The 24935-nt window shown below is 37.4% G+C and overlaps 1 protein-coding gene and 1 long non-coding RNA gene across 2 annotated transcripts in view; one reads left to right on the plus strand and one right to left on the minus strand.

Moving 5' to 3' along the window:
• Positions 1–7118: 7118 nt before the first annotated feature.
• Positions 7119–11567, plus strand: LOC124162120. Its single transcript, XR_006865488.1, has 4 exons — positions 7119–7777; positions 7864–8045; positions 9747–9871; positions 9968–11567. It is a non-coding gene; the product is annotated as an uncharacterized LOC124162120 (long non-coding RNA).
• A 1952-nt stretch (positions 11568–13519) lies between these two features.
• The window catches only part of LOC124162119 (heat shock protein 75 kDa, mitochondrial), a 426004-nt gene continuing 414588 nt past the window's right edge, over positions 13520–24935 (minus strand). Inside the window, exons 9-16 of the mRNA XM_046538526.1 lie at positions 24084–24246; positions 23395–23578; positions 22336–22483; positions 20213–20340; positions 19703–19890; positions 17709–17940; positions 14411–14483; positions 13520–14074 (exon numbers count right to left, since the gene is read on the minus strand). Coding sequence (XP_046394482.1) covers positions 13973–14074; positions 14411–14483; positions 17709–17940; positions 19703–19890; positions 20213–20340; positions 22336–22483; positions 23395–23578; positions 24084–24246 — 1218 coding nt within the window. The 3' untranslated portion in view covers positions 13520–13972. The remainder of the gene's footprint in view (positions 14075–14410; positions 14484–17708; positions 17941–19702; positions 19891–20212; positions 20341–22335; positions 22484–23394; positions 23579–24083; positions 24247–24935) is intronic.

Genomic DNA, 24935 nt, shown 5'->3' on the forward strand with positions numbered 1-24935 from the left:
CTCACCAATAGTTTATTAGAAAGAACATCTGAAGCTTCACGTGCGTCCTCTTCCGTGAAACGCAAAGACTCGTCTTCGTCTTCCATGCTATCGCCTGCTGTAGTCGCACTTTGACCAGCAATTTAGGATTGTAGCTGAAGTTATTTTCTTCTATGCCAATCCAATATTATAAGCCATATTCTTCAGGGTGACTGTTTTCAGATATTCTTGTACCTGCAGTTCTGAATTTATGAAACTAGTGAGCAATTCCCGCCGTTAGTGGGCTTTAAATGCTCTGATTATCCCTTGATCCATGGGCTGAATAAGAGCTGTCATATTTTTTGGTAAAAATGAAGCTACTATTTTACCATCCCTCGATATCAAAAGCTCAGAAGACGGATGGGCCGGACAGTTATCTAACAGAAGTAGTGCCTTCTCTTCTAACTTTTTTGATCTTAAGTGGCTCTTAACCAATGGAACAAAATCTTCATTGAACCATGATTAAAAAAATGACTCGAGTCATCCAGGCATTCTGACTGTTTTTGTAATTTGTGGGTAGTGCTGTCACCGAAGACTTCGATTTTTACCAATACACAAAGGTTTTAACTTGTGATCTTGATTTGTTCGTGCACAGTAAAAAAGTCACTCTTTCTTTGCTCATTTTTATTCCGGATTTATTTGCCGACTTCTTAATATCAAGTGATTTTGTTGGAAGCAATCTGTAGTAGAGAGCGGTTTCATCGCAGTTATACAATTGCTCTTTAGTGTACTCACCCTCATCAATCATCTTGCGTAAAGTCCCACAGAATTCTCTAGCTGCTACACTGTCACTGGAACGCGATTCTCCTTGCATGTTAACTTGCGCTATCCCGTGACGAATTTTCCACCTCGATAGCCAGCCAGCAGAAGCAACAAAATCATGAGCACCCCCTATTTGTTTATTTAATTTAATTGCTTGTGCTTGTAAAAGTGGACCAGATAATGGAACACCTTCACTGCGCTTCTGAACAAACCACGTAAACAAACATTCATCCACATCACCAACAGCACTCAATCTGGCCTTTTTTCTAACAAGTCCTATTTCGTCATCCACTTGATCAACAAATGATCGTAATTTATCTTCTTCTTTCATCCAACCACGAATAGTTCCTAACTCCCTGAATAAACTTGATTTTGAATCACCGCGCTTCACTCTGTTGATTATGCCCAACTTTTCTGTGATTGTGTAAGTTTTCCTTTTGGCAGACATCGTTTTAACCCTAAAATCAATGAAAATTTTGGTAAAAAAGTAATTTTCATATTCATATTAAGCCTAAGACAAAGGTAAAACAGCTCATTCATCATTAAATGCTCGAAGCCTGTGGGCATTGAGTACCTACCTTGGTTTGAGTGCCGCGGTGCGAACGTACGAAAGAGAATTATCTCAATCTCCCTGAATCTCGAAAATTATTATAGCCGTGCAACACACTTTTCAGCTCGAGTTCACAAGACACAATGACCGATCAGGAATTACAGAGTTTTTTTTATGGCTACGAAACAATGTATGGAATACATCGCCAACCGTGTTAATACGGTCGCTTGAAGTATCGCCGTTGCGACGCATCGGTAGTCAAGCCGAGATAAAATTCGCCACCCTTTACCTTACCTTACCTATGTGGCCACTCAAACCTCAGAAGGTTTTTGGCCTCACCAACAACATGTCGCCATCTATCTCTATCCGCCATCCATTCTGCATCTGCTCTCATCTTCCCTAAGTCCCTTTTCACTTGGTCCTGCCATCTTAGTCGGGGTCGCCCAAGCGGACGTTTTCCTCGGGGTTGATTTTCAGATACCATTCTTAGCATGGACTCATCTTTTCTCCTCTTTACATGACCGGCCCATCTTAATCTCCTGCTTTTTATTTGCGCTATTATATCCGGATCTGTATATAATTCTCTGAGCTCTTTGTTGGTTCTGATCCTCCATACTTCATCTTCATTTATAGGCCCATATATTGTTCTGAGGATCTTATTTTCAAACACTATTAATTTCCTCTCCTGGTTTTTTGTTAAAGTCCAGGTTTCGGATCCGTAGAGTATTACTGGTTGTATTATTGTCTTGTACAGTTTTGATTTAGTTTTTCTTGACAGGAGTTTACATTTTAGCAATGATTTAAGAGCCCAATAACAGTTGTTCCCGAGAAGTAACCTTGCATTTATCTCTACCTCCTCTTTATTTTCCTGTTCTATGGTTACTCCTAAGTATTTAAAATTTGTTGTCCTTTCAAAGGTGTAATTTTGGACTTTTAAAGCCTCTGCTTCTATATTTTCTGCGTGTCAACCAACAATTAAGTATTTTGTTTTTTCTTCGCTAATTTCTAATCCTACTTTTTTGGTTTCTTTTATCAGAGACTCTGCAAGAGTTTTTAACCCAATTGCATCCTCCGCCAATAAGGTCACGTCATCTGCAAAAGCTAGCAGATTTATCTTTTTGCCGACTTCAATCCCCGGTTGTTGCTCCTTTACGGTTTTAAGTGCATTTTCTAATGACAGGTTAAAAAGCAATGGTGAGAGTGCATCTCCTTGTCGTACCCCCGTGACTACATCAAAACCTTCTGAAAATTCATTATTTATCTGTACTTTGCAACTTGAGTTTTCTGTACATATCTGAGCCAGTTTGACTAGTTTGTTTGGGATTCCCATTCTCCTGAGATATTTCCACATTTGGTTTCTGTTGATACTGTCGTACGCCTTCTTAAAATCAATAAAGAGGAGGTGTGCATCTCTATTGAACTCCCAATACTTTGATAAGATTTGTTTAATGATAAAAATTTGATCAATCGTAGACATTTGTTTTCTAAAACCTGTCTGGTGCTCTCCTATAATTTCTTCCGAGTATTCCTGTATTCTGTTATACAGTATTTTGGACAGTACTTTGTAAGCCGTGTTTATTAAAGATATTCCCCGATAATTGCTGCATACTAACCTGTCTCCTTTTTTATGCAGCGGAACTATTATAGAGAGGTTCCATTCTTTTGGTATTTTTTCCTCGTTCCATATTTTCACTATTAGTGCATGCAGCTTTCTCAAGAGAGCTTTTTCCCCGGCCTTGAGGAATTCTGCTGGTATACCATCCTCTCCAGGAGCTTTGTGGTTTTTTAGAGCTTTTATCACGTTGCATACTTCCTCCTCAGATGGATCTTGGATCTGTATTTGAGGATATATATATAATTCATCTTCTTCTTCTGCTGGGATCCTGCCCGCATTAAGGAGGTTGCTAAAATAATCCTTCCATATATTAAGGATATCTTTTTGGTTGCAGGTAATTTTACCATCTTTACCTTTGACCCCAAAAGTTCTAGGTTTAAAACCCTGTTTGAAATATCTCACCGATCGGAAAAATTCTCTAGAATTGTTATTTGTTCTGTCTTCTTCCGCTTTCTTTAACTGATCTTTCACAAAATTTCTTTTAGCGGTCCTCAGTGTCTTGTTTGTCTTTCTATTAATTCTTAAATATTCTTCCCTTTTTTTATGGTTGTCATCTGAAAGTAGTCCTGCCTTAGCTTTTATTCTCTCCTCTATCATTTGCCGGCAGTCTTCATTGAACCAAGTTTTCTTGTTCTTTCTATTATTTTGGAACCCAACTACTTCCTTCCCTACTTCCTGAATTGAATCTCGAATAACTTTCCATTTTCCTTCTATAGAATCCTCTTCTTCCTTTTCTAAGGCTTGGAACCTGTTAGAAAGTTTAATCATGAACTCTTTCCTAATATTTGGGTTATCAAGTTTTTTGAGATCAAACTTTTGTTTTGTCTTTTGTATATCTCTTCTGTTTTTGCACACTTTTTGCCTTACTTTTATTATTATCAAGTAATGGTCCGTTCCACATTCTGCTCCCCTCTTGCTTTTAACGTCTGTGATGCAGCTTTTATGTCTATCCTCAGTCAAGACATGATCAATTTGGTTTTTTACTTGTCCATTTGGAGAGACCCATGTATACTTATGAATATCTTTTCTTGGGAAGGTGGTCGACATGATCTTGAGATTTTTTGCGCTTGCAAAGCTTATGAGCCTCATTCCATTTTCATTAGTTGTTTCGTGCAAACTGTTTCCTCCTGTATATTGTTTCCAGCTTGGTTCATTTCCTACTTTTGCATTTGCATCACCAAGTAGAATTTTCATATCATAGTCTGGTATACTTGTCATCAGCTGATCCAGATTGTCATAGAAAAAGTCTTTTACATCATCCTCTGCATCCTCTGTAGGTGCATAAAAGCAAATCACAGATATGTTCTGAAATTTCCCTTTCAGCCTTATGTAGCATAATCTTTCATTTACAGGTTCAAAGGTCATCACAGATTCCATAAATGTTTTTCTTACAGCAATTCCTACGCCTGCGTAGTGATTACCATCGTCACAGCCACTGTAAAAAAGGGTATGACTAGATGACTTCAGCTTGCCATTGAATGGCCATCTTGTCTCTTGGAGACCTACTAAATCTAGTTGGTAACTATCTAATTCTTCCATGACTAGTTTAAATTTCCCTGGTAAAGCTAAGGTTCGTACATTCCATGATCCGAATCTCAAATCCTTAAAACGAAGCTTTGATCTAATTCCTTGATGTCCGTCCTTTTCCGAGGCTAGTTGTTGGTGTTTCTGAACAAGATTTTTTTTCTGGTGTAAGGTTGTCAGCCTTACGTCCAACCCCCAACCTGGGGGACCAGGAGTTTGTGCTCGGAGTCCTCTTCTCCTAGACCGATTGCTTTCACTGCAGCTTAAAGACCTTGGTCTGGCCTCGGTTTTGCCTGGGAGTGTCCTTCTCCTAGCCTTTGGGTACCCAAACCCTAACGTACAAGGCAGTACGGCTTTTATACCTACAGCCAGGTTTATACTGCAGCCGGTCCTCACATGGACAACAGACGCTGACAAGGATGTCGCCCAATGTGGAAGCACATGCCTGGATTTTGGTTTCCGTTTTGGTCCGCGGGTGGTATTTTATTTCCCACCTACCCTGCATATCTGCCGAGCATTCCCCTATCCGCCACCTGGGGACGCGCCCGATGGGGGACGGAAAACCCCACACGGGTCGCCACCCTTTACCTACCTCAAAAAAAAAGGTCAATGTAATCATTTCGGGGGACATGGTGAGACCCACGGTAAAGTGAGGCGCGTAATAACGGAATTTACTGTACTGACCACACTTACCGATACATCACCCATCGAAAAAAATACACACAGATGGTGTAAAATACCATTTCTCTGCCCCCTATCGTACCGCATAGCAAAATTCATTCTGCAAGAAAAATACAGTGTCGTTCTGTACACCGAATAACGTAGGTGGAATTCTGTCGAATACAAAAGAAAAAAATGGAAATATTTAAAAGAAGTGGGGTGTACAAAGTTTCATGTGGTTCATGCAATGCGGCATATGTGGGACAAACGGGCCATAGTTTCACAATCAGGGGTAAAGAACACGAAGGAGCTTTCAGGAAAAGGGACAACCGATCAATGGTGGCCAAACATCTTTTGGAAACAGATCATAATTGTAACTTCGATTTAGAAACACTCCACTCTGAAACAAAAGGGAAAAAATTAGACTCCCTTGAAATTTTAAAATTTGAAAACTAAAACATATGAACACTCCATTTATGAATGAAAATCTTTTTCATTCTCCCTCACCATTACTGGCTGTACAATTTGAGGAACAAAGACATATAGAATAGAAATCCTTCCATGAAGTGTTAAAAGCCATTCTCAGCCGGCCCCCCCTTTCTCGACACATCTGAGTTTGGACACTAGATCTCCAACCGTCCCAGTTGACTCCGAAAAAATTCATTAGTATCCAAAGTTTTTTTTTTTTTACATTTTGTACAAACCATTCACACCATAGAAGAGCAATAGAAAGACAGGGGGTCAACTACCCAGGAGAAGAAGATCATATAGACGAGGACTCCATCTGGACGACCACAACGCGAAAGACAATGAAGGTGTGCATGGTACCCTCATCCATCCTGGAACTCTTCTTTCCCCCCCCCCCCTACCCCCCTCCACCCTGCTCCTCTTCCGAGACGCTAAAAAATGACCCTTCTCCCCCACAGCCTTCAATATCCTCACTTCTCGTCACCAAAACCCCATCCTCCACCTTACCCCCTCCCTTCAAGCACCAAGATATATATAAGGAGGAACTCTTTTAAGACTTGTTACACTTGATAATGTTGTATGTAACGATGAAACGCGTTGTGTAATAATAAAACTCAGTGGAAATATTGCAATGTCTTATTTCAATAATGTTTCAAGTGCGTGGGTTAATACAGACGAGATTAGCAATATGCCACCCTCATTAAATATTCAAGCTCTTTCCGAGGAAATAAGTGCAGTGTTGGGGACTTATTCTGGAAGGGATTTCATTTACGAGGAAATTTTAAAAATACAAACAACATAATGTTTGCAGTTGACCAATTCAGAGTAAATCTTATTCTTTTTCAGTTAATTTTAAATTTATTTCGCAAAAAGTAATTCATGCATAGTTTATGATGATATTTTATTAAGAAAAATTTTATTTGCACTTCAGTATTTTCTTGAATTTGGATGCTATTTATATAGTTTTTATTCTGTATATGTATTTAAATAGGTTGAAATTATGTGCATTGGTGAAATTTTATGCCACACTATTTACAATGTTAGTATTCATTTTGTTTTTGTGTGTTGCTGTAAATTTTTTGATGGTATGAAATTACAGTACACTATTGTGTACTTGATGATGTCTCCATGTTCCTGGGTTTCACCGCGTGGATTTTCTTTGTGACGACAGTTTGTGAGACAGGTCGACCTGAAGACGCCGGTTGGAATACCGGCGAAACTGTCGTCACAAAGAAAATCCACGCGGTGAAACCCAGGAACATGGAGACATCATCTAGACAACGCCGCGGAAAACTACGCATCAACTATTGTGTACTTGTTTGATTATGCCTGAACTTTGATTCTTTTTCAAATTGAACACCCATCCTCTGACCAAGATTCAGATATTAAGTACCATTTAAAGGGTATCATGTAACATTTTTCACAAGCCTATATTGGGACTAGGTACTAGAAGACTTAGAATGATAAATAAGATGGAAATGTCTGTATAAAGTTACTAACTCTTAAGGTAGTTTGAGCGAGATAGATCCGTAGTCACAACAGCGACTGTATCTTCTCAAACTTTACAAGTATCAAGAGTTTTTAAGGTTTTCGATACAATTTTATAATTTTTTGTCGGGAAAATATTTGCATCAGTTGCTTATTTTTCTCGGTAATGAACAAAATATACGTATTTTAAACTCTATCTTGACTTATTACCAAAGGTACCAACGGTACTTTTAGTAATATAATACTAAGTTTCCTTAATATAGTATGGACTTAATCCCGACTTGGAGTACGATATCCTGGCATCTGAAATGTTCAAACATAAAAATTTAAGGGTTACTTATATTAGAAAGCTATTTTAAAGCATTGTATCGCTAGAAATGACATATGTCAAAGAGACGTTCGACTTGGCAACAACGTCAAATTTCTTAGGTTGGTGCGACTCTCAACTAGCAACTAGAAATTCAGAGAAACAAGTGAATGGCTTGAAGCGTTACAGGAGTGCAGAGATTTCGGTGTTGAAATATACTTTAGAAAGTCGAGTATTTCTCTAACTTTTTAGTGAAATATGCCAGTTTTTCAGCCTTCTCTGCTTTAACGATGAAGTCATCCACTAGTAAAGCGGGGCGGTTTGTGCGGAAGAAGGAATTTACGAAGGGACAGAAGAGTTCTTCTCGAACGTTCAGTGAATATAGGTAAGTGCTCTAGTAAATAACTCATTGCGAATTTAAGAATGGAAGTATGTTATTAGCTGAAAATAATTTTTTTATTTCATTTATAGTGTACGTCCTGTCATGTGTTGGGAATGAGCAAATGAATCGGGTTTTGGCAACGCTAATTATTCCGTCTGTCGCCAATTCCACTTGGAAAAGGTAGGAGCGATCTGTGGGGTCAAAGGTTGAAGATGCAATCGAGTACGGAAGCTGTGGAGGTGGAGAAGCTTCTCACTTTGGCCTTAACACCGTAAGTTTCACCGCATCAGTTTAAAAAATGAGACTATAAGTAGTAGCGTTATTGGTCCCCCGAAACCCAATGTGAAAGTTAATTCTTTTTTTTTTAATGTGCCTTGTGGTTGCATTACGTTCTTTCATATCTCTTGGAAATATTCAGTCGGTGTGCTTTTTATTTCCATGTACATTGCATTCCAAGAACATTACCAGTAGTAGGTCCAATATATAAACTACAATTTAGGAAATGCAGAGGCTTTAATTTTTTTGATGATTACTTTGTTCAAGTGTAATTTTAAATTAGTTTCATTTAATTTTTTATTGTCCTTCAATGTAATTTGTTATTGGTTCCTTTGGATGAAATCATTATCGATTAAGTGACTGTTGACTGGAATTTGGTGATGTGAGCTATATAAAGTGTTTGATATTTAGAACCAGAGAATTACCGCAGATTTGCTGTTTTTAACATAGAAAATCAATAATTGCTGGATTGTGTTAATGTGGATTATAAGTTGATTAATTATGGTGATCTGTTATCAGGTCATAGGATTAGAAGTCTATCTAACATATATTTTCAACTATAGTATCCATATCTTAAGTATTTATTCAGCAATTGAAGACAATCTAATTTCTCCTTGATTATTATTCCTTAGTCATTTTTTCTTAAAGAGGTAAAGTACTCAGCACAGCCCTTTTACTGGTGTGCTCAGTGTTGCAACTATTACTCTATGTCATAATTTTACATGCTACTTATTTATCTAAGACTTTCAATATTTTTCGTGGATCAAAAACTTTTTCTTGATTTCTTAAAGGGATTACCTGTCTCCTCTAACAGCTATTTGCATGTGCTTGCCAGAAGAGGAGTATTAGTTATAATTCAATCAGCTTTGTTTCCGTGTTCATACCCTTTCCACTTATGATGTTCATCCTTCTCTCACAACCTGTTTTTTTATGCAATGTGAAGAAATGTTTTCTCTGTCGTTAATTTTTTAAAAGTCAAGGCTGTACATACTAATTGCATACCCTTATTCATTTCAAATTCCTAATGTTGCATTGAGTGAATGCTAATGATCACATTGAACTTATCTTTCCAAAAGAATTGCATATAATCATATTTTACTAGTGGAAATAATATTGCAGGAAAATGTTCCTATCCATCGACATCATCTCCCTGTTGTTCTTGATGGTTCTGTCCTGATTGTGGTTGCTTTCCCACATTTATCATAATTACAACCTACTTCACTATATCTGGTATGATGTTGGGCACAATATGGTGGTCTTTAATATTAGTACAATTAAAAAGACATTGCAATATTTCCACTGAGTCTTATTATGACAACAACAATTGACAATGTTGTTTGTAGCAATGAAACACGTTTTGTCATAATAAAACTCAGTGGAAATATTGCAATTTATAATTTTAGTAATACTTCATTATACATACTGATTAATGTTCTAGTTAGGCTAATGAGTTCCAAAGTGGCAAAATGTATTTGTGTCACATTAACCAATGATAGGGTATAAGTGTCTGACACATATACAATGTCCTCCCTAATGTTGAATCAAGAACATCATAAGTTAAGGGGTACATTACCTCCAATGTTATCATACTATTTCTATTCCTTAGTTTTAATTCCACCCAGTCACAGAAATCTAAGTGCAGTGCATTGGCTAATTAATATGTGGCCCCTCATTCAGTATACATAATTTATTTCAGTGGCATGACTCCCAGTGAAGAGTCTCCTATGCAGTGCAATGATGGAGCTGAGGTAGATATCATTGCCTCTTATGATTATGGATGGCAGAAGAAAGGCAATGGGTAATCATACGACAGTAAATCTGGTAAATTCCATCATATTTTCTGGGAAATAAATTATGCATAAATTGTTCCCTTTTATTATGTTAACAGTTAAAATGTCTTTCTTTTTACATTCACAGGGCATGGGTCTGTCATTGATTACCACTCCAAAAAATTACTTGCGTATGATGTATGCAGGACTATCTGTGCAATGTGTAGAAGACACAGAAGGTGGGAATGTTACAAAACCTGTGGAGTGTTATTTCAAGCTTAATGATTTCCCAAATGGCTACAGCTGGCATTAATATGGAGAAGCTGGTGGAAATACTCAGTAAATGTGGAACTGAGGGAATAAGATTAAGTACACATGGGAGAGAGTATCAATGGTAAGCCCCATGTTACCATCCAAAGGAGAATAGAGTTTCACAAGTCTATTGAGGCTATTAGTAAATATTGTGAGGAGTTGAGAAAACTTAAAGAGTATGATAAATAAATAAGATGATAAATAAAAAGAGAAAATTAAAAAGAGTAAGACTGATAAATTATCTTATGCCTTATGTATAGCATTGTTTAAATGTACATAGTAGCAATGGTCATACTGTAAAGTCTATTAGAGATTTTTTAGCTTCTTTAAGATTCTCCCCATGTCCTCTGGCTTGTGGTAACAGGTGTCTCCTGAGTATTTTAACTAGTATCTTCAGGTTTGCTGCAAGGGTCTAAAGGTTTGCGTGACATAATATTGGGCAATTTTTCCATGTTTTTTTTTGGGTGATTATCTTGTATACTGGTTAATGCGTCAACGTCTTTGAGTGAGAATGACTCTTTAGAAACTCCCTCCTGAATTGTTAGTGGGATTTTGTCGATAGGGCTGATCAATTTCTTTGCACACCTTGATTGGCAAGAAAATTATGCTGTCCCTCCCAAGGGATTGTTGTTAAAAGGGTAGCAAGGATTTTATTATTATTTGCATCGGTGAAAGTTATTTTAAAGTACTGTTTAACTAATTGCCATCTAATTACTGAAAGACATTGTGTTCCACTCTATGTATATAAATATCTTTATATATAAAATTAACCTGAAAATGTCCACCAGCTTCTCCATATTATGTAGAAATAAGGTTAAGGCAAATCTGGTGGTCTCCATGTTCAATGCTATTGGCTCCTGAAGTTAAGCACAATCAAGATCAGCTTACATAGCTAACATTGGTAACATATTCCCTTTCGTATTATATCTTTTGCTCTTACAATGACTTCGGGAACAACCTAAGTTGCTTCACAGGGACTGTAACTTGCCTCCTTACTGTAGCCTTCATTTTTTCTTCTATTCTGCTAGAGTGGGGCACATGGCATATGCAGTGTTGAATGCTAACAAAGAAATGTTTCTTTTTAAGACTAGCCTCTGCCCATTTCTTCAAAATTTACTGTGAATGCCTGAAGTGTATTTTTTTAACACTGATTTGAAGGAAAAAATCCCACTACTACATTGGAAATATGAGGGAACATTATCACAAGCCAGTTAGAGTGATAAGACAGCAGAGAAATACCTCATATACAAACAAACAACGTATATAGTAGCCAATTTAATGTCTCTTGGGAGCCCTGGCTCTCCTTTTTATGTTCTTAGCCAACACTCAGTGAAACTGAAATGTGTATTGCTACATTTATGTAACATTGTAGAGTGCTTTTCTGAAAATATTTTGTAATTTTTGTTATGTATTAATAATAAATATGTATACCAGAAGTGTAGTAATATATCATTTTTTGTCTGATTCCTTCCTACAAACCCTAAGTTGGTAACTATGTGCATATATTTCCAGAATAGGGCCTTGAGGTGAAAAGCAGAATATTGAAATTGTATCCAGTTTAACTAAAGGTAAGGGGTATTGCAGTAGGCATCAAGATGAACGGCAAGCTTCATTTAGAATAGTGTTATGGATATTTTAGTGGTTGAAGCACAATATTGTGATTTTTTAGCTTTTAGTATCTCTGTAATGATGTAAGCAGAAGTCCATTTGGTGTGAATTTCTTGTTTCTAAGGGATTGTTGTAAGGAAATGGCAAGATGCACTTCCTTTGAGACTCAATATGACTGTTATTGGAAGATTGATTCATATTTCGGTAACGTTCTATCTAAAGATTAGATTCGTTTGATTGCTTCGTGGTTAGTAGTCAGCTCTGCATTCATAGGTAATTAAAAATCGATGTCGACCAATGTTAATATATTCGGAGGGCTGGTTATACATTCATTTTTTCGATAGGTTTCCTCAAATTCGGTTAAGGCAACAAGATTTAGTAGGTTTTATGCATTGTGGGATGAATTCTGATTTCCAAAAGGGAGATGATTCAACAGAATTTTACCATAAACGAAATGTGTTGTTTGACTTAAGTGTAAACGCATGACTACACTCATAATATCTCGCCATGAATCCTGTCCTTTCGTTTATGTAAGGTTCGGACTGCGTTGACTTAAACATGAAAAGTACCTGTCAATAACTACCTGTTAACGTTGTTCAATAGGTTTCACGCACGGCTCATACCTAAAAGATGGTTTGAGCCACTCGATTTCATCACAAATAGCAAGTTCATTAATGCGGATGGAGAATCGTACTTGTGAAAGTAAATACGCAGACACCTTTAGTATGCGTAAAATCGGTAATATCTTCCCTCCCAAAGCATGCCAAATAATATTTACGTACACATAAGAAATCTCTTCATTCGAAGTTTACAGAAACCCAAATAGTATCAGGAATCGCGAGTCTCATATTTCACTTCCCAAAGTCCACCACGAAGTAATTTTTAATACTTGGAATTTACTGCGACAATATGGAAAGTCAGTACACTAAACTCTTACGCAATCAATTATATCCAGTTATTCCTTTTCCAATTATTCCTTGTATGCGATCATGTTTGTTTACGTTTAATTCTAAAGCAGCGTTGCCAAGCCGAATCTTCCGGCATCCGGTCGTCTGCAGGAAATGCCTGTTCGACGAAAAGTTTTTCTTTTATATTTTAATTATACTACCGGTGACCTATAATTTTAATGCAACCAAAAATTCATAAATGAAGTTTACTACACTCAGTTAGTTTTTCGTCGATTTCTATGAACGGGAAATAATTCTTTTTAAATAAATACTGTCGCCAAAGCGCATGGCTCCTATCTATGCCATGTAAATCAGCTTCTCTTTGCTCACAAATATCTCTGAATTTAGCCCGGTAAGGGGTGTATATTATGATATCACTGGAAAGATCAAGACTTTTTCTTTACAATGAGATAAAAATCATAGAATTCTATGATGATTGATTTTTCGCTCAAACTACCTTAACTAGAAAAGATAATAACTACATAAGTGCCAGCTGGACAGTATCTTAGCCCGAGGGATTTGCGAAGAATGCCACGGGTTGTTATATCTGCAGGGTATTTTTCAATCAATAAAGAAATAAAATATTTATTTCCAAGGTCTACAGAGGAAGTTAATGCATAAGGGAAAATGCTCGATGGTTATCCAAGTACAAGAAGTGGAAATAAAAAACTTAGGCTCAACACCTCACATTGAATTTTTTTTCCAAAATTTTGATTAATTGTACGTATACGTTAAGCAAAAAATTCTCTTGAGTTCTTCCCCTATACTAGTTAGTAGCACATGACAGGGAAAGGTAAGTGATAATAAATTAAGTATGACAAGAAAAAAGTGAATGCAGAAATACTAAAATTGTTTATTATGAAAAAATAATTGAATATTTGGTGGATGCAGAACTTAATTTGATGGCTACAAATTCAGTTAAACATGCCTACTTTGATCTTACCAATAAAATGAAAAATTTGAGATCCACTATGGCAGAACAGACACCTTTATCTGCTGAAACAATAATTTTAGATCTATTCCTTGGGCCAACATTTACAATTTTATTTTCAGGGATTTTCTTCAGGATGGTAAACAGTGTTGCCACATTTCTACAAACAGGACGAGCTAATGGTTTTAAAATATCTCAACAACTTACTACAGTCACATATATGGTGTCCGTAACATGTATAAAAACACAATATCTTAAGGTCATGTTACATGTTCCCAAAGACCTTGCAAGTTCTGGTGCACAAATCTTGATCACACAGGAATGACACCAAATTCATCAAGGGAAAACATATTCTTCAATGCTTTTCTAAGGCCAGCTGTAGAAGTTCATTCATTCCAGTGAGAAGGGGACGAGGATCTTCAACAAGTCCTGCCATCACCATTGCATTGGAAAAAAGCTAGAAGAGTAAAAATTACACTTATGTTGACGAACTCTGCTTCCCACATTACAAGTAAATGAGAGACTAGGAAATTTATCATCTACTGTATGAGTTTTCTATCTGGTTGAAATAAATATGTACTAGCAATTTTCCACGATTATAAAATTTATTATGGCCTAGGTTTCAATTCTACAACATCATATTCTCACATACCAACATTGACATCTAGGTCGTAAATAATTTAATAATTGTAGAAAATTGTAAATATTTACTTCAATGTGGAAAACTTCCACTCCATCACCCTTGAATCTATCGATTTTACTTTCTATCAGGAACTGTACATAAAAAACTCACCTGATGTGCCACCAAATCTGCCAATTTTGGATTACTAGTAGATAACTTGCTAAGCTTTTTAATTATTGGATGCCTACAAATAAAAAAACATGAATTTTATATTGAACTGAAGAAAAAATTTAATTGATATTAAATTACAGGTTGATTAGTTATTAGAGTAATGAACATTAAGAAATTGTGCAAAGAATCCACCGAGGAAGAAATCATTTGCCTTGAACAGGATTTGAACCTAGATCCCTTGATTTCTGGCTGAGTGCTTTATTTTTTCTTTTCTCTGTGGAGTTTTCGCACAATTTGTGCATTGCGGGTGACTCCATAAACTTATCACCATGGACAGTTCCAGTGGACTTAAATTTGTCTAGAGCGAACACCTCTTTGTGTTCAAAGTTCGGGCTTTGCTCTCCGGCTGTCCACTAATTTCCACAGGGGAGAATGATGCCTTGGTAACTTAACTGGCTAACGTACTCAGCCAGAAATCAAGGGATCTAGGTTGGAATTCAGGTCTAGGCAAATGGTTTTTTTCTCCGTGGATTTTTTTGCACATTGCGGGTGACTCCGTAAAGTTATCACCGTGGCAAGTCCCGGTATACTTAATTTGAACATTAAGAAAGCTTTTCCAAAGCTTATTTGCCAAATTATTTATGCCATAATTACCAAGTCTGACAGGCCCATCAAAATAAACACAATATAAGTGGCATCATTTGTCTATCCCTTGGTTTCACAGCGATGTCCTTGCTCTTCTCTCGATCCTCGCCAGAACCTTTGAGAGGATGGGGGAAGTTTTGAGAACCCTCGCCCAGAATTTTTGATGAGGGATATACATATCTATATTAGAGGCCAAGTATAGTCACCAGCAGACTAGATAGAGACAGAGGAACAAAGGGAGTAGGAGCAAGTGAATTGTATCAATAAATTAAGTTTTCACCCGACCTGTGTAATTCCCTTCTACAGCGATGACCCCGACCTGATCTGCTCATTATTAATTAAAGGTGCCTTTTCTCCCCATTCACTGTACGGCATGCCCTTCCCTCAAGCAAGAAAACAAAGAGCTGCAGCAGAAAAGTCACCAAGCACCAGCATGGGAAAGCTTGATGCACATGCTCCAGATGTTCACCACATGTTCCTGAAGCTTCTGCTGTTTTCACATTGTCTGGTTTGCTGGTGACTGTACTTAGCCTCTATATATACATCCCTCACCAAACATTGTGGGCTAAGGTACTCAAAAATTTTTCTGCCCTCTCCAAGGTCCTGGTGAGGATTGAAGGAAGAGCAAGGATGTTGCAACGAGACCGAGTGCTGGTTGAATATTGCCACACATTTTATGTTTAACCCTTTCACTGCTGTTCAATCTCCGAAAACCTTCTCTTCACATGCGGCGAAAAGGTTAAAATGCATTTCATTGGACCATGGAGCAGGTACTTACAGGATGGGCGTGGTACACCCTCCGTAGGGTCGCAAATCCGGGACCCTTTCCTCGACGATCTCACCCGCACTGGCCCCTTCCTTCGACCCACCGAGCGGGGAGCCTCCCTCCCGAAAAGTGACCGCTCTGACTGTAATTTGAAAATCAATCCAATCATCAAAAAATGATTGTTTGCATCGCACTTCTGCCAATCAAGTACATCTTTGAACCGTGTTTCTGCGATGAAAAATAACGATTTTATTAACTTTGCTAAAAACGTGGCTGCGGATCACCGGAAAATGGCCATTTTAGCGAAGTTAAAAGAATCGTTACTTCTCATCGCAGAAACACGGCTCAAAGATGCACTTGATGGCCTGATTGGCAGGAGTGCGATGCAAGCATCCATTTTTTGATGATCGGATTGATTGATCGATTTTCAAATTGCAGTCAGAGGTCACTTTTGGAGAGGGAGGTCCCCTGCTCAGAGGGTCGAAGAAGGGGTCAGCGAGGGTGAGGTTGTCAAGGAAAGGGTCCCACATTAGAGACCCTTCGAAGTGCTTCGGATGGCAGGGAGGAAGAAAAAGTACGTTTACAGCAGTCTGCTGTGCAAACGTACCAGGTATGTTCCCAGCAGTGAGAGGGTTAAAGGTATCTTTTTAAAAGTCTTAGCAATGTCACTGCAATCAGTAGTTACTAATTACATTTTTTCAGGTTCTCTCTTAATTTGATTGCATGGCAATTGCGCACATTAAAATTCATCCATTTCTTAATCATCAAATTTTCAATACAAAGTTTTTAGTTTCTCCATCAAATTTTAATGCATGATTATTTACACACAGGATTTCAGGCTGTTTCCCAAACAAGGTATTCTTACTGCTCATGTCCACAGGTGAAGATAGTTGTACTTAATAAGCCACTGAAAAAATCCTAATAGGTCAGCATAATCAACATTGCACATTTTTACTAAGTTCTAGTTAAGTAGCATACCTGAAAAGTATTGCGAGATCCCAGCAAAACCAAATTATTTCTATGAGATGAATTTCATCCAGTGCATATGAATGCATACAAAGTTTTTTGATGCAAGCAATACTTTGGAAAGCATCCATCATTGAATAATGGCAATGATTTTCCCTCCAACAGTAGCTTACTAAGCACAACTAATATCTCCTGTGGCACAATGTGATCTTCAGACTCGAAAATACCTTGTTCAGAAAACTTATTCCAAATTTCACCTCGGAAGAAGATGGTTGAACTTTCTAGATCACCTGACCGATTATTGAAAGATCCAGGTTCCAATTCCAGCTTTCCCAAATGTTTATTACACGGCAAAATCATCCCTGTTGTAAATATTTCATGGTAAAAGCTAAGAGAGAAACCAAAACCTCTATACGGAAAAGTCACAATTAAGGAATGGGATTAACTTTAATATATATATTTTTTTTTAAATCACGAGATGTGGGTGATTTTGACCCACATCTCGTGATTAAAAAAAAAAAATACATATATATATAATAAGGGGTCGTGAAGTAAAAAGTTTGAATTAACTTTAATTAGCACAGTAAAGATCCAATCAAGTCTACAGAAAACTTGAAACAAGAGATGTTGAAAGTACTACCTACTCGATGCAGTAACATAGCTAATAATAAGTAAATGTCTACCCTTGAGTTTTGCATTCTGAATCAGGCTTCCTAGCTGTTTCAATGAAAGTATATCTCACAATGACAAGATTTTTACAGACATAAGTGCTAATACCTTCAACATTGCTTTCCCTTCCAATTTCAATCTTTAGCATCACATGAACACTTGAAATTCATAAAAGAATTAAGGAAAAGTCTTAGGCAAATTAGGAGATATTTCAATACCACTAGCCTATTTATTTCTCTCTGATGAACTTACCTTGTATTGATCTCAAGCCTTGGTTGTAACAGAGCAAATCTGCTTTCCTCTGTCAGTTGTGCAGACTGTGTGCGGATGAAATGTCTTGCAGCTGCCATCTCCTCCACAGTGATCACGCACGGGTGTGAATCCAAGCGCCGTGTTACAGTCACTGATTGAACTTTGCCAGTAAGGGACTTCTTGAGCCAAGAGGTTAGAGACTCAATTTCTGAGCGAGGCAAACTGTCAGGTCCTATTAAAAATGATGCACATAGGGCATGAATTACTAACTTAAAAAATTGGCTTTAGAATAAAAAAAGGAAATAACAAACTTGATGCAGCAGTCGATGCCAATGACAAAGTTGCAATGAACACATATACCGTTAACTCTCCATTATTCAGTGAGATCATTTGGTTTACAGATTATACACAGTATTATCTATCTTCCCTATGCAAAAAGTTTCAAAGAATTTTCCACAGGAAACAATGATGAAAGTCTTTTTAAAAATCTATGGACCTAATATGCAGCAATAATTCCATTATATTTCGATAACCACAGCTCCATATACTCCAGCAAACTGGATAAATGTTTTGTGTGTGAAAGCAGTGTTGACTCATTTCTGTGGATGGGTTTCAGGTACATTCCAACTCCTGTCTTTGGGTTGTAATGATCTGCAGAGCTTCGATTCCTTGTATATAAAGCTAGTCGGGCACATGCTGATTTCATAGGAATGGAAGAAATAAAAACTTGGCTATTTCCACATGGTAATTTATTGTGACCGACCATGGTCTCATTACAGGGTAACATTGTCAAGGTGTATTATCTCCTTACCATACGCAGTAACAAAACCATGGTCGATCACAATAAATTACCATGTGGAAATAGCCAAGTTTTTATTTCTTCTATTCCTGGGATAATAGATTTCCACAAAGTTATGCCCGCAGCTATTAATTACACACTGATTTGCTCATTTTGAATCAGATTTTTGGAAGAGCCGTATAAAAGATAGAAAGGAGAGGATAGTCATCCTCCCAGCTGAAATTCTTCTTGTGATCTGCTGTTTCATTAGGACCCAAAGACAAGAGCTGGAATGCGTCCGAGACTGTCAACTGCAAAAATGAGTCAACACAGCTATAACCCAGGAAACATCTATCCATTTAATCACCATGGAAACCCCAGTATCAATTTCACTACAGCAAACTGTCTCTAAAGGTGAGGTGGTGGCTGTGACTCATGCAATCACTATTCCCTTAGTCTCTGCTTTTACTTCCCCCATTCCCTTTTCTGTTTAACCTTGAATGGTGGTGCTGAGAACAATAGAGATTGAAATTAACTTCTGACATATCCTTAACTGTCGTATGTTGGAAGCCTAGCTCCTTTTTGTCTCTGTCAAGCCACCTATTTAGGTTCTACAGAAGACCCACTATTCCCATGAAGTAATCAATTAGTTTACTCCTGAGTATACTTGCACAAGTCAGCAAAAAGTCATCATGTTATGAAAGCTAATGCACAAATGAGATCTTAGGACCTTACATGCCAGAGTGCAACAAAAATATCCTGCTTCCTTGGGCTGAATTCAACTAAATACAAGGCTGTTATAACAATTGCACATTAGCATTATGAAAAATCCATTTATAGATATGTAGTAGATAACATTATCTTAATTTCTGATTGGTTATCCATTGAATTAATCTTATAAAATGAATCAATTGTTTTTTCCACCACTCAATGTCTTCTGACATACAAGAGCATACATTCAAGCAAATATAACACATCCCTTGTTAGCAAGTAAAGAAAATTATTGCATTTTACAAAGGGATTCCAGAGGAAATAATGAAGATTGTGTATCCTTCCATTGTAACACGTTGATCCTGATGTTTTTGGTTCTGATTTTAATTTATTTTTCGTAAAGATTGGGGAACACATTGAAGGAAAATGAAACTCATGCACAGTATGTGAGTTTAGTGTAGTATATCAAAATTGGGAAACATAAGCTAAGGATGCCTTCTCATACCTAGATCAGTCAGATCCTCCTTCTCCTTGTCTTGGCGCATTTCCTTCTCAATAGAAGTGAGTGGGTGCCTATCAAACTCTCGAAGCTGCATGAGGACCAGCTCATCATAAGGCTCATAACAGAAAAGCACCTCCACGTCCTTCTGGCGGAGGGCCTCATAGTATGGCGAAGCCTCAGCTAGAGCTCGACTACAAGATATAGTTTCAGATATTTGATAAGACTATACATTAATAGAATTCAATCTATGATTAGAATAACAAATTTTCATGGTTTGATTAGAGGCTGTGTATAATAAGCCATTGCATTCCAAAAACAAGGGAGTTAATTTTATGCAATCAAGTAAATTCTGCCAAGGGTTTGTGACCTTGATTTAGTTGCTTAAAACATTCATTATACATGGAGACTTAGATGTACAAAAGTTACTGCATATATTGTATTCTGATGGATGAAATAAGCAACAGTCATCAATTAAATTAATATCAAGATGTCCAAAGAAATAAGGTTAGTTACCTAGGAGCAGCCAAGTAAAAGATATCACGTTGTCCTTCCTTGAGCCGACCGCAATACTGAGGTAAGCTTACTCTTTCTCCAACAGGTTTCAAAGATGACTCAAATCTCAAGAGTTTTGAGATTTCCTCCTGGGAAATCAATAAAAAACTACGATTAGCAGTCTTCTTAGGAAAGACAAGAGTGGAGACATTGTAAGAGAAATTCCATGAAAATGACTTGTACAAATATATTAAAAATATTTAGTTTTAAGGTTTTCGCAGCGATTAGATGCACTATTATAATTCATTTTCGGGAATACGTCTGCGTGCTTAATATTTAACTCAACGTTTCGTTCCACTTACTGGGAACGTCGTCAGGAGAAACTCCTCCTGATTTGGTAGTTGATTCTCCTGACGACGTTCCCAGTAAGTGGAACGAAACGTTGAGTTAAATATTAAGCACGCAGATGTATTCCCGAAAATGAATATTAAAAATATAATTGAGGTATAAACATCAAGGTAGGATTATGCTATAAAGGATGTTTCAGGAGGAATCTGCAATACTTCAGGAGATGGGAGGGGAGGAAATTTTTAGCATTTTTTTTGTCCTATAAACATGAGGTTGCAACTCCTTAGTTACTGAGCTATGGCAACGCAACATCTTTTTGAATGCACTAAGCAGTTGCCATGAAAATGGTTTTCCTAGGTTATCTAGCCTTTACAACATTTTATTTATTACCCTGGATTTTTAAAGACATAAAATAATTAAAGGTGGATGACAATGTGTTATTATAATTGTCTGAAGCAATTAATCTTTGACCTTAAATTAACCATAGCTTTGAATGAGTATCAACAATAGGGCTGCACAATCTCACCCACTATGAAAATAATTCACATTTTCGTCCAGCCTTAACTATTTTATGTCCTTAAGAATCCAGACTATTGAATAAAATATCGAAAAGACTGGATACCCAAGAAAAACAATTTTTATGGTAACTGCAAAGAGGATGCAGAACAAATGTTTGCATTGCCATATCTCAGTAACTAAGGAATTGCAACCCCATGTTTAAGGAAAAGAAATGCTTGAAATTGTCTCCTCTACCATCACCTGAAATATTGCAGGTTCCTCACAAAACATCCTGTAGATGCTTAAGTTATAATCTTTCAAAATTAAATTTTTTCCCTGAAGGAATTCCAAAAAAGCAACGGGGAAATAAGGTATCCTAATATACTCAATCATGTTTGTCTTAGATTCATGCAAATACGGCATCTAAATTCCTGCCAAATGGATTTGTGATGCTCATGAAAACTTGGCTTCAATTGCCCTCTGCACCCGAAAAATAGTCAATTTTAACTGGTAAAAAGTTTTACTACAACCCGTTTCTCTTTTCACAGCATCATCAGGAGTTTTCAAAAGTGAAACCCATTGCATTTTTAAAAATTAGGAGTGGAGGTTGCCTATTTTTTTAAAAGTACAGTTATGCATCACCTCAACACCATCTAAGCTCAATTAAAATCAATTCCCCTGCTTTACCTCCCCTTTAAAAAAAGATTAAAACAACTTGAATTGTTCATTCACAACTTGACAAAACAAAGCTTTCCCAAAATGTTTGCTCATGGACTTCAGTTGTCATACATTTGTCATAGTACAGCCTATTTTGGCAGAAATATTACGGTAAGTTAAGTATGAGGAACCAATTACAGGCCAAACATATACATACATATACTGACTAACACATGAATACCAATAGCGGCTAGCCAAATGAGACCATAAAAGACTACCTCATAGACCATTGGGTTTTGTGGGTTTTATAGCTTGTTTCATGGGGCGGTCTACATTAGGCGCATGGCACCAGATTGTGGGACAGTCATTACACATTGGTTTTTCGTTGGTTCTCCCTTAATTTCAAATTGATAAGCTACAATAAAAGGGCATACGAAACCAGAAAATTGATCAATACCCTACTGCTGCAGTTAGGGATAAAACTATACAAACAAAGCACTTTTTGGGAGCCTCAATTGATGCTGATGACCCGTGACCAGTAACCTCAACATAATTCAACAAAACAAAACCCATTTTACAAATTAAATTGAAAAGTAAATTTCATGGATTTCATTACAATCAAAAAAATAATAAGTATTTACCTTCTCCATCTGCTCCTGACTGGTCACAATACCCTCTTTCAAGAAGAGACCATAATCCTTAAGGAATTTTTCATAGCTATCCACCTCTTTCTGGGACTTATCATGTAGAAATCTTAAAATTCGGTTGGTTAGCACTGTTTTCAGCTTCCTAAAACATGAAATTATCAAAGCTTATGGCGAGTGACATTGAAGGGATGATTCAAGGACATGACCAGCATACAAATATTGTAGCAGACTAACAGCTGCAACACAAATCCAAGCGAAGTTTTATTATTCATTGTTTAGTATGTAATAATGGTCTCTCAAGAGCTTTAAGTCACACCCTCATTGTGATAAGTGACATAGAAACAACAAGAGTAAGAAATTATCATTCTTTACATTATTCTAATATATCTCAATGAAACAAAAATTCCACTGATTGTTTTTCTTAATGTGTACTATAATCAGACTACTACAGATGCAGTATTTACAGCTAGCAATCCTGCATCAAAAGAATAACACCATCAAGAAAAGTTTGGCTAATTAGCAAGACTTAACACATTCAATGCGGGCCTAATTTTATGAAAATCTTCAGAAACGGCCGATAAAAATAAGAAAGAAAAATAGAGAGGCTTCTGCACCATAACTTCCATTCGAATACTGCTATTTACAAACAGCGTACATGGGTCGAAAGAGGGAAGCTTGCTGAAGACCATGCTTACGATCGGAAGACTCGGAAGTGGATATTAGTCACGTACAGAGGTGGAGAAAGGGCTCCCGGCCCGACCGGCAGAGCACGTCAATTGACATGCTCCGTATCTCGGCTTGGACAGGACTTGTCAATTGAAGTCCTCCGCACTGACTGTGTTTAGGTATAAAGTCAGTAAGAAAAGTTCAAGCAAGTCAGGATATGCCATCCATAAATGCATGCCTAATTCAAATTACAGCCTGTTATTCAAATGGAAAAAAAGAAATTTTATACAGAAGGTTGCGAAGGTTTATATTTAAAGGTTGCGCAGAAAAAAATGCCTGGTTTTCTAGGCTCTGATTAGTTAAAGGTTGCTTAAAAACTTGACCCACCTGATAAGAGCACTATTCTGGAGCAGTTCACGGCTGAGATTCAGCGGGATATCCTCGGAGTCTACCACACCCTTCACAAAGCGCAACCACTTGGGAAGGATATTCTCAGCCCTACTTTTGATGAGGACTTTACGACTGTACAGTGCTACACCAACATCTGTATCTCTGCTCATCTCAAAAAGGCCTGAAAGATGAATAAAAATGTTGCCTCTATATACTAATTCTGCATACGTAACAGCCTGCGAAAGAGCCAGGCTGTGGCAACCATGTGATTCTAAGTCCATTTCCAAAAGTGCCAAACATCAAGTAGCCTTGAATTTGAGTTCACCAGAAACTAAAGGATAGCCATTTCATACTACACTTATGAACTAGGAACCCCCAATGGAAGGCATCAGGAGGTCATTGCCATTTTAAAATAAATGAGCACCTGAAATATGATTTGATGCGCTCCCGGCGAATTATGTGGGTAAACTGTTCTTGGGATTCCCACCGGGTTAATTCTTCCATAATGGCCAACATTTCAAGCTCCATCTCGGCGTTCATGATGATGATGAGCGCCGAGACGGAGCTTGAAACGTTGGCAGTTATGAAAGAATTAACCCGGTGGGAATCCCAAGAACAGTTTACGCACTAAATGAGCACATATTCCACTTCCCACTCCAAAAAAATCACTGCTAAAAAGTCATTACCTGGTTTCCCTTCAGGGAAGTATAGAAGTGCCCGTATACTGAGAGGGGCATCCGTAGTGTAGTGCAGGGAAAAGCGTGGACGGTCATAGGCATTGCTCACAAACCGATAGAACTCATCATGCATCTCTTGCTTCACATCCTTTGGGTCCATCAACCAAAGCGGCTGGAAAGAAAGAAAGCATGAATATTACAAGGGCAGAATGTGTTGCCCTGATTCAAGCAAATCACATTTGAACAAACATTATCATAAAATTTTTAAACAATATTTAGCAATTCCTCCCAGTACATCCCCAAGTTATTTGTTCATGCAATCAGCCTAAACACCTGAACAACTTTCATGTGCATCTCCAACTTAATGTCACATGAGTTTACGCAAAGTTACTATAGGAAAGTAATGCCATTTGGTGGTTCATTATGAGGTCCTGCGACCAGATCTCCATTTCATCCACAGTTTCCAACACAAACTAACTTCTATTGAAGATCTCAGGATCCCTATAACTTCAATACACACTCTGCTATCTTTTCCTCTCAATACTACTTTCCTCACCTCATATGTCAGGCGGAACAGACAGTTCCTCTTCCCTTCCATCCACCTAAGCCTATTCCAACCCTTCCGTATTTACATAAGTACAACACCTTTAGCACTACATCAACCTTCTTTAATGTCCCTGTCTCATTCCTGTACACATGGAGTGTTTGAGATGTTATTTAAGAGTAGATGGGGTGGGGAGGCTATGGTAACGCACGGGAACAAGAACCAAAATAATCAGTTGGATAGAGTTCATTACGGGAGCATTATATAATTTTATATATAAAATTATAATGTTCTTATGTGTCACCATATTCTCCTCA

The sequence above is a fragment of the Ischnura elegans genome, chromosome 7 (genome assembly GCF_921293095.1).
Source record: "Ischnura elegans chromosome 7, ioIscEleg1.1, whole genome shotgun sequence".
NCBI lineage: Eukaryota > Metazoa > Arthropoda > Insecta > Odonata > Coenagrionidae > Ischnura > Ischnura elegans.